Genomic DNA, 10,262 nt, shown 5'->3' on the forward strand with positions numbered 1-10,262 from the left:
CGTCTTCCTCACCGGCTGGAGGTGATCCAATCAAAGACACTCTCATCTCTACAAAGATGCCCTCTCAGCCCAAGCAGCAGGCCATGGGAGCAGGACACAAGAAGGGGTGTCTCTGTCCTGATGTGATCAAGCCTTTCTGCAGAGGCATGGAGAACCCTGCCCCACTTGGGAGCACTTTCTGTTGGACTCGGACTCTGAAGGATGATTTTCCCCTTTTTTTTAACTCAGATTTTTCTCTTCCCTTTGCATGCACCAGGTTTCCTCCTGGGGCAGGTAGTGTACAGAATGGTAGCTAATCCCAAGAGGAAAATGCCCCCTACCTGGGCACTGCAACCCCTTCCTAAGCTTTAACTCTGCTGCTCTGGGGTGGCACTCTGCAAATGGTGCCTGATCCAGCAGAAGACCTGGTACTTCCCATGCAGTACCGTCCCTGAGCAAGGGAATAGTGTTCCAGCAGCTGTCTCGGCCCAGTGGTTGGCACCATGCCCTCCGCCCTCCGGCGGTAACCCAAATGCATTGCATCTGCCTCCAGTATCACCCCCAGGACAGCAGAAGACACTTCATCCACCTGCAGTACCGCCTTGGGTCGGTAGTGGGCGCTGCACCCCGTGCGCCTGAGCCTCACCCAGCAGGTGGCGCTGCCTACACCACCCTGTAGCACAGCCCATAGCCAGGAGCCGAAGCGGCGTCCCCTGTAGGACCGCCTCCCAGTCAGCAGGTGGCGCTGTGGCGCACCGCCTCGGCCGTTGCAGGACCTTCCTGCCGGGCGGACGCTCTGGGCGCTGTCCGCTCTCTCTAATACCCCTCGCTTCCCGCTGAGTTCCGGCCTCCCGACGACGTCGCTCAGGGCCTCGGTGTGGACGGTCCCGCGCATGCGCGGAGCCCTTCTCTCGCTTTGCCCTTCCTCCTCGAGCACCGGGTAAGGAGGCGCCGGCGTCCTCTAGCCGGGCGGGCACCTGGCGCTGGGAGACGGGAGGGGCGGGCGTGCGGGGAGGGGCACAGGGAGAGACGGGTGGGGGAGGGGAGAGGGCTGAGGTGGGGAAGCCGCTGGGGACGCGGGGGGAGGGGTGAAGAGTGGAGAAGGCTGTGAGGGGAGGGGGAGGGGTGAAAGGTGGGGGAGGAGCTGGAATTGGGGCTGGCGGGGCTTAGGCTGCGGGAGCGGGCGGGGTCAGCCTGGCCTGGAGGCGGGTTACTAGGTGGCTGTATGTTGAGTGGGCCGAGAACTAGCGCCACCCCCAGGGCTTGGCCAGGGCTGTTGTTCTCCCGGCCGGGGAGCGTCCCCCACGCTGCAGGGGGGCGTTTCCCTACCGGTGACTGTCCCCGGCCCTGTGGGGGTTTGTCACAAAATGGGCGGCCTTAGGCTTGACTGTTCGCTGCTGCGAGGGCTGGGGCCTCCTGAGGCACGAGGCGGGAGCCCACAGAGTTTTTAGCCAGGTGGTGCCTGAAAGCAAAGGGTTAGTCGGTGGTAAGTAAATCCCAGTTGGTGGTAATGCCCTTCCCCCAGCATACAGCTCCTAGCACCGGGGGTGTTGTGACAGGGGAACGTGGATTTGCGTGTGCTCAGGGGGAATTACAGAGAAGTCGGTGACAACCCCTGGTCAGTGCGGTTTAATTATTCAGCCTCCTGTTTGTGGGAGGGGTTTGCTCTCCTGATTGGTGCCTGTGACTTCTACTGTCAGGAATTCACTTCTGTTTCCTATGTGTAAACTGGAGGTGATAAGGGGCTAAATTGCAGGGGACCCAATAGGCAAAGGCCCTGAATGAGTCCAGGGCCCAGTTATCCTGGGTGCTGAAGGCACAGGCCATGCCTTGGAGAGCTTGCAATCTAAGCACACAAGCAGGATGAGAGGGACGCTGACTTGCCCAGAGTCACACGAGGACCATGGCGGAAATGAGAGTAGAACCCAGGTTCTCAGTTTGGTGCATGACCTACTAGACCATTCCACCTCTCTCTAATGTCTATCCAGAGTTTGAGAAGTCTTGGATGAAAAGGGCTTGAGGGACACAGTATTTATGCAAACTGAAAATTGCCTTTGGCATCTGAAAATCAGTGGCCATTTGTATAGAAGCTAATCTGCCATTCCCAGCTTTGCTGCCTCTCATCCTGAGGGAAACTTAACATGAGTTCTTGTGGGGAATGGTTTGTTTCAGCTACCCAAGTTTTGGATGAAGGGGACTCTACTTCTGGAGGCTGCAGACCTGGAAGCAGTCCCAGAACCTGAGGATGATTCTGGATCAGAGGACAGGGCATGAACCTGCTTTTTTTATCTACTATCTGAGAAACTCCAAAGTTCCTTACAAACACAAATAATTTGAGTTTTGCACTCTGCACAGGGTAGATAAACTGTATTGCCAGATTGGAAAACTGAGACAGGGTTGACTTTTACCTGTAGTGAAAATGTATCCTGAGACAGATAAGGTTTCTCTCTGGCTGAGTGAACAGCACTGAGAAATAGAACCCAGGTGTCCTGAGTCCCAGTAATCTACTAGATCACATGGGGCCCTGATGGGCTTTTCCAGTCCTACCTCTTAGTGTCTCCATTCCACATATGGTGCCTGTGTTTTTAAAGCTCAGTCAGTCTGTGGGTATTGATGTCCTGTAGCTAAGTTGTTTTTTTTTGGTTTGTTTTTTTTGTGGTGGTAGCTCTTAACATCCTAGGTCATGGAGCAAGATGTCATTGTTCTAGACACTGTACAAACAGATCCTTGTCCCAAAGGATCTGACAGTCTAAATACCTGAAGATTTTGTGCTCTGCTTCCAGGATCATCTTCACTGGCCTGCGCTGTATAACCCCATGTGTGTTCCCTGGGGGTTAGCATTGCATTTTTCTGGTGCATTTTCACTTTGCTTTGTACATATAATGTCCATACCCCCTTCTCCCAGCATTTGTCACCTGTTGTGATGATTCCAGTTATCTGGCATGATCAATATTACCACCTTGGTAGTATTGTTTTGGCCTTTAGTTACATTCACTGGGAGTCCAACTCCCTCTGCAGCATCCTTCTATTGCAGTGCATGACAGAAACTATGGAATGATGTGGATTCCTAATGTTGTGGTGTTCTGGTTTCTCTTCCAGTTTTGTGAGCATCACCTGCTATCCCTGAACATGTATGCCTGTGCTAAATTCGTCTCTGCTCCTGCCCTAGTGAGTAGCAGAAAATCACTTTTATTCATTCTAATACTAGGCATTTAAGCAAAACTTTGTTTTCAACATATCAGCTAATCTGCACAGCCCCTGCCACACAGGTAAGTGCTATTCCCATTGTGTAGGCAGGGAAACTGAGACACATGTACCTGCACTCTCCCATCAAGTGAACAGCAAAGCTAGGAATAGAACCCTGGAGCCCTGACTCCCAACCCTGTTCTCCCTTTTTCAACATAAAGGCAGCGTGTCCCACGAGATTTCACACCCCTGTGTATTTAAGGGTGGCTAAAGCCTGGCTCAGATGCAGCATGGCCAGCCTCGTTTTCAATGTGGAAGTAAGGACTATGGGTATTATTGCTGCTGTGCATGCTGGGAACTGTAGTGTCCACAGACCACACTTCAGTGTCAGATATGAGTGGAGCTGCTGTCTCCATCTTAGCCACTTACCAGTGAATAACTCGGACACCCCAGTTTAGAAGTTGCCCTTAGCAGGCCAGATAATTGTAACCATTTCTTTTTGCATCTAATTAGTAGAGTGGCATTTCCTGCTTGTCTCTGAAGGTGTAATAAAACTTCCTTCTGAGCTAAGCTGTCTGCTGCTATGTTGAAGTTGCTGACCCATTAGATTCATAATTGGCTGCTGGCTTTAGTAATGCTTCCGTTATCTGCCTGCCCTCAGGAGGACCCATACATCAGGGCTGGGTTATTCCCATAACACACCTGGGGGTGTCAAGGCATCCCTGAGCATGCTTTGAGCTTTGCTCCACCCAAGGCTGTGGCACACCTCCAAGACACACTTTTGTGTACACTCAGCCACTTTTTTCCTTTCCGCACTATTCTACTGTACATGGGCCCTGCTTGGTTACGTGCTGCAACTTAGTTTCAGGAGCCTGACACTAATTGAATTCCTGCCCTGATCTGCTGAGCTCAGTCCAGGTGATTACAACAGAGTAAGAGCTGCCCCAGCCTTCTGTTTCATCAGTCAGTAGGTGAACATCAGAAAAACCATACTGTGTCAGACCAAGGGTCTGTCTAGCCCAGCATCCTGTCTTTGGACAGAAGCCAATGCCTGACGCCCTGGAGGGAGTGAACAGAATACATAATCACAAAAGCAATCCTTCTCCTGACATCCATTTCCAACCCCTGACAAACAGATGCCAGGGACACCATTCCTACCGACCCTGGCTAATATCCATTGATGGACCGATCCACCATGAATGTATCTAGTTCTTTTTTTGAGCCCTGTTAAAGTCTTGGTCTTTACAATCTCCTCTGGCAAGTTGGACAGAGGAACACTGATTAACTGAAGTGCTTCCAACTATCTCTGGGCTAGCAAGTGCCAGCAATAAGTTGATTCCATGGTAGACAAGAAGCACTCTCCATTTCTATCTAAGTGTGTGGAGTTTAGGTGAGAGTGAACTGACTCTTGGACGGTACCTGTCTGCCTCAGGGTAGGTGACTGCAATATCTCCCGGTTGAGTTCCCCCCGTCCTCCCTCTTCCTCTTCGTTTCTGTGTTACTCTTGTGTTGGCGTTCCAGGCAGGCATAAATTCACCTTGACTCTAGCTGGTTTCCAGGTCATGGTTATTCTGTGTCACTGTTATTCAGCCAGCTCCATGGGTAAGAGGGATTACGCTGCCTTTGTAATGGGTGGTCCTGGGCCATACTAGTTCATAATGGGACAGCATTCAGGGTAGCCCTCTTCCCTTGGGTTGTCTTAGCATGGCCTGTGCTGTGGGAAAACAGGGAAACTGGAGAGCAGTGATTTGAGCCCTGACATCTCTGGGCTTGGCAGTTCATAGCCCTTGAACCTCTGAGTGTGCGGTCAGTTATGAAAGTTAAAAAAATTGCCTGAGTCCTGGCACCTCTTTCATTATGAATTAAACACAGCTCGAGAGTAAGTTTTGTTGGAACACATTAAAATACAGCACTAACAACATGATGCCAGTGCTGCCCTCGAGATAAGTGCTGCTTTTCTTCTGCCCCACAGAAGACATGGAGTGCTACTTTCAGCCATAGATTTGATGGCAGTTGCTCCCACTTATGCCGGAGCTGGATTTGACCCAGAGAGCTGCTGTCTAGCATTCACGGCCTGGGGTTCTAGAGATGCTCAGCCCCTCTAAGGATCAGGCTATTAGTGTCTATCCAGACACCAGAGGGGCCTTCTTGCAGATGAACTGCAGGATACATCCAGTTTCGACTTGGGGCATGAGCTTCTCCGTTGTCCCTGAAAATAATTCAGTCACTCTGAATTGGGTCAGCTTCAGCTCCCAATTGGAGGGGGTGTGTCACATATTGCCTGCTGTGTGAATGCTGCAGCCCCCTACAGGGCTGTAAAGTCAAAGAAATATTGCTCTAGGTCCTTTCTGGTAACTAATTAGTCTCAACATCACTGAGCTGACTGGTTATTTCAGGAAGCTGGTACTGGATATCTAGTAGGGACTCTACTCTGCATTGCCTCTCCAGCAGAGTAGCTTGTCTGAATGACCGCTTTGTCTGTTTGCAGGTGAGGAACAGCTCAAGGCTGCTGTGCAGACCCGTCTCTGCCTCCGTGCTGAGCAGGCCTGAGGCCAGGACAGATGAGGTACAAAACTGAGCTTGGACCTTGAAGTTGGAGGGGATCCTTAGAGCTTGGATTGACTTAAGCATTGGGACCAGCAGGGGGCGTTCAGAGCAAATATTCCACTCCATAGCATCGGTGACTATAGCAGGGGTCTCAAACTTGTCTGAGATTAGTTTGAGATCCCTGGACTAGTGTGAAACAAAGGTGGAAATTCCTGCTGGGGGGGGTGAGATTGATCTGTCAGGCTTTTGGTCTTAATCACTGAGAGCAGCATCTTACAAGTAAGATCTAGGCAACAGAAGAAAGCATATTAGCATTGCACCAAGCTGTGCCTTGCAGAAAGGCTCCTTCCGGGGTTGGTGATGCAATAGGAGTTGCTCTTTCTTACATATCCACTATGAACCAGTCCCCCATCATGGCACTAGAGGGTGCTGTGCTTCTGCAAGCTGCATTTCAGATGAGGTGTAATGGTGAGATCATGACCACTTGTGGTCATTTAAAAATCCTCTGGCACATGCAAGGTTAGCCCCAGAGTCCCAGCCAGCTGTCAGCTTCTAATTAGTCTGGTCCCACAAATTCCTCACATAGGCTCAACTGAGAAGTCGCTTCCTGACCAGAAGTATTCTGCAGTGCTAACTAGCCACCAAATTCCACCCCAGCTATGGCTGCAGTTCAGTTGTGGGTGAAGAACTTAAGAGGCATCATGTATTAAAATGTGGAAAGCACTTTGGGCTCCTTCAGGTGAAAAGCATTATAGAAGTGACAGGGAGCGGTGGTGGATACAGCAACAGCACTAAACTACAGACTGTTGTGAGGCCAATATCTCAGGAATGGCTAAGGCTAGAGGCCAGTACTTAATAATGCTGAAAATCCAACTTGCCAGTAGTTTTAAGGTATTTGTTTGCAGGCCTAATGAGCCACAAGACTGTCGCTTACTAAAGTCCCAGGGAGATCAGCATTGCCCTTGTGCATGGGGAAACTGAGGCACCAAAAGGAAGCAATTTGCCAGAGGATACAAAAGTCTGAGATCTGAGCTTAAGTGGCTCCCAGTTCTGTGGTTCACTGCACTAATTATGCCCTTCTCTTTAGCCTAACTCGCAACCTCATCCTCCTATGAAGTCAGCTCTCCAAGTTGCAGGAAGCTTGGATTCTTGTGCGCCTTATTCTCCAGTGCTGATGTTTCCATAGCTATGGAAAAATTCCTCTAACACTTCATCTCCAGCTGACTCTCTCTCTCATCCTAGCTTGGCTCTACCCACGTGACCCAGAATGCCCTCCTCCAAGCCATGCACCGGGAATTCCACACCAGCACAGTTTCCCAGGACATTGACACAGCAGCGAAGTTCATCGGTGCTGGTGCTGCCACCGTTGGGGTAGCCGGCTCTGGCGCTGGCATTGGAACTGTATTCGGCAGCCTCATTATTGGCTATGCCAGGTAAGGAGTGAGGCCTGCCTCTGTCAACTCTTCCCCTGATTTAACAGTGCCTATTTGTGTAGGCAGGGCTAGGAGAGCAGTAGTTAACAGGCAGACTGCTGGCCAGATCTGGACTATTAGGTGCTTTTGAACAGACCCTCAAATCTTTATTTACATGCTAGTATCAGTTGGGTGTCTTATTATTTTCTCTGGAGTCTAAACCTTGGCTATACCTTGACCAAGAAATCTGGACCTTGACAAACAATAATTGACTGCCTCTGACTTCCCAGCAGGCACTTGAGTCAGGGAGCAAGTGAAAACAAGACTCATAAGAGCTGTTGTAAGGGAAAGGCTGCAAAGAGTGAATTGTCTCCTGGTCTTCCTGTGTATTCATGTGGGACCTGGATTCTTTAAGTTCTCCTTTTGCAGCCTTGGCCTGTTAAGATGGCAGCTCCTTAAGTTATACTCTCTTTAAAAGGAATTGATTTCTTTGAGCCTTGATAGTGTTTGGTCTGTTACACTCCTCCAGAGTTTTGCCCTCTGTTTTGGCCAATGCTCTTGGCTCTGTCAGCGGAAGTGATCATAAACTGCCCATGATGAGTATTCCCAAACTGACTGCTCCTTTGTGTAAGCAGATGATTTGGGGTAGTGACAAGACAGCTGAGGACTTTTACTGGATACCAGCCCCTTCCTGTCTAGGGCACAGATTCAGATCCAGCCTGAAACCAGCCACCCTCTGAGATAAAAATGAATCTGGTGGGTTTTACTTTCATTTTTTGGTGAGGGGAGCGTGCTCTCTCCCCTCCAGCTCTAGTGGGTGCTTTTCAGTGGGCCGCGGAGACCAGAATTCCCCTAGAGGGGTTATCGTTGAGCAGGGTGAAGTATGCTGCTGGGGGACGTTGGGCACTTCCCCTGCTGTGCCTCTTCTGGCAGCCTGAGTTCACATTCGCTCCTCGGCGTCATGGGTTGTTCCAAGGAGCCTGTTGGTGGCTCTGAAACAAGGAGGGATTTTAACACTTCATCCTGCTTGGGGAGCTCCTTGTAATGGTCAGGGTGGGTTTTGGTTTCTCATCCTACTACCCTAGGCCTGTGATGCCCCAATCTAATTCCAGTGCTGTTGCCTGGGACTAAAAGCCCTGCACAGACAGTCAAGCTTAGCTGAGACAATCACATGCTTGTCAGATATGTGAACTTGGGACTCTTGAATCTAAAGCATTCTGAAGTGAGTACGATTCTCAGCTGGGAGTAACTCTGCAGCCAGCAATTGGTACAGTGCCCCCTGGTGGGAAAGGCTGGGACTGCAGTAGTTCTGAATGTTCCCAGTCTTTTGGCAGGGGAGATCTAGGACTCACCCACCCTCATGACCCTGCACTGAACTGATTTTTGCTCTGACTAATAGGAGCTGGTCCTGTGGATAAGCCAGAAAGGGTTGATCGAGAGCCATTGGGAGTTGTCAGTGCTTAACTTGCGGTTGAGTGGCTGTCTCTGGCTGATGCCCAGAGACACCCTGCTCTGCCTCCATGCTTGAAGATGTAGCTGAGCCTTGGGCTGACAGTGAATGAGGGGTGCTTGCTGTGCTCCACTGACTGCTGCTTTCTTCCTCCCTTCACAGAAACCCGTCCTTGAAACAGCAGCTGTTCTCCTATGCCATCCTGGGCTTTGCACTCTCGGAAGCCATGGGGCTCTTCTGCCTGATGGTGGCTTTCCTCATCCTCTTCGCCATGTGATGGAGCCAGCTTCCGGCTGTGTGTTCCTCCTGCGTCTGGTCTGTCGTGAGCAGCTGTGAATGTGCTAATGCGGGTGGGGGTATCCCTGCCTCCTAACCAAATCTGTCTGTCCTGGCCCTGACTGAGGGAAGGTGAATAAATACTGTATTGATATACAGGGCACAGCATCTTGGTGTGTTCTTGGCACAGAGGTAACCAGCTTGGCCCCTTTCCCTTTGTGTCTGCACCCACCTGTTAGCTGATACTTGTACCTGCAGCCATTCTGCCTAGGGCTGTGCTGTAGGTAGATCTGTAAGATAAGGAGGGCTAGGCCTTGGCCCTGGGGAGCTCTCAGGTGCTGCAGGACTTGGGAAGCGTGACTTGAGAAGAATATATACCTATCAAGGTTAGAGTGGTGGTAGGTGCTGGTGAGCTTCAGGAAATAACATGTCAGGTTCTGACCATCTTTGGTCACCTTCCCATGTTATTTTCCTGCTGGAGTCTGGGTGTCTAACCTCACTTCCTGGTCAAATTCTATCTTCAGTCTTCCTTCATTGTGACTCCCCTTCAGTAGCAGACACCTATTCCCACCCCGTCGGTCCAGAACAATCAGTACAAACAAAGTAATTAATAGATTAAAGTTTTGTTGCTTGTATTAGGAAGTGCCCTTGAGGGAAAGCAGGGCATCCCAGACTCTGGTGAGGTGAGGGTGATGCTGCTTTGTATCTCTCCATTCTCCTGATACGAGTTGAAAACCAAGCAAAATACCTCAGTCTAAGGGAGGGCTCCTTAACGGGTGCAGCAAGGCCTTTGCCCAAAACATCCCTGATAAGAATTAAACACAAAGCAATGATACCAGGAATTGCAGCTGCTCTAGCTCTAGGGTGAGAGGCCTGTGCTCTAGTTCTACCACAGGCTACTCGGTGCAATGCAGAACTCCCTAGGTTGTGTTCTCTGACCTATGTTTATGAAGCTCCCCCTGTGGCAGTGCAGACAGGTTTCACTTCAGTTCATCGCAAAGTAGCTGCTGCTTTCAAGCAGGGGCTTTGCAGCATCACCTTAATATTAGCAGAAGGCAGCTCTGTCTCCTTTTGCCTGCTTCAAGGAAGCATTCACTTTGCTATGAACTGAAGTGGAACCCATCTGCATTTCCACAGGGAATATCTGACAGCGGAAGCCCAGGCCATAGTGGGGGCACAACCAAAGCTTCATCGAGTTAGCCGTAGAAAGGGTGTATTCAAAATGCTTAGCCAGGGGGGCTGGTGTACCTCAGTGCCTGTGCTGTAATAGTCCACCCTGGGGCATTTGGTATCAAGCAGGGCTTAGCTGGCAGGGATGTAACTGCCCCAAACTTGGTGCTTTCCAAACACAGACTAAGTATTTTGTCTGAAGAGCTTTTCTGGACGGTACACAAAGAACCAACAGGGGAAGG

The 10,262-nt window shown here is 50.4% G+C and overlaps 1 protein-coding gene across 2 annotated transcripts; it reads left to right on the plus strand.

Annotated features, from left to right (window-relative positions):
• The first annotated feature begins 835 nt into the window (after positions 1-835).
• ATP5MC2 (ATP synthase membrane subunit c locus 2) lies at positions 836-9,011 on the plus strand. Of its 2 annotated transcripts, none has more exons than XM_074980097.1 (5): positions 836-919; positions 3,079-3,147; positions 5,654-5,731; positions 6,955-7,145; positions 8,737-9,011. In XM_074980097.1, the coding sequence occupies exons 2-5, from the start codon at positions 3,109-3,111 to the stop codon at positions 8,849-8,851; spliced, it is 423 nt and encodes a 140-aa protein (XP_074836198.1). In that variant the 5' UTR covers positions 836-919; positions 3,079-3,108; the 3' UTR covers positions 8,852-9,011. The 2 variants fall into 2 exon arrangements, with proteins under 2 accessions (XP_074836198.1, XP_074836199.1); XM_074980098.1 differs by lacking the exon at positions 836-919 and adding an exon at positions 1,443-1,465.
• The last annotated feature ends 1,251 nt before the right edge of the window (positions 9,012-10,262 follow it).

This window comes from Carettochelys insculpta, chromosome 29 (assembly GCF_033958435.1).
Source record: "Carettochelys insculpta isolate YL-2023 chromosome 29, ASM3395843v1, whole genome shotgun sequence".
Classification (NCBI taxonomy): Eukaryota; Metazoa; Chordata; order Testudines; family Carettochelyidae; genus Carettochelys; species Carettochelys insculpta.

What these genes read in the sequence shown, in the direction of transcription:
- ATP5MC2 (XM_074980097.1), top strand. Translation starts at nt 3,109, where the DNA reads ATGTATGCCTGTGCTAAATTCGTCTCTGCTCCTGCCCTA. An exon ending in TCGTCTCTGCTCCTGCCCTA is followed by an intron (nt 3,148 to 5,653) that starts GTGAGTAGCAGA and finishes GTCTGTTTGCAG; the next exon opens with GTGAGGAACAGCTCAAGGCT. An exon ending in CTCATTATTGGCTATGCCAG is followed by an intron (nt 7,146 to 8,736) that starts GTAAGGAGTGAG and finishes CTCCCTTCACAG; the next exon opens with AAACCCGTCCTTGAAACAGC.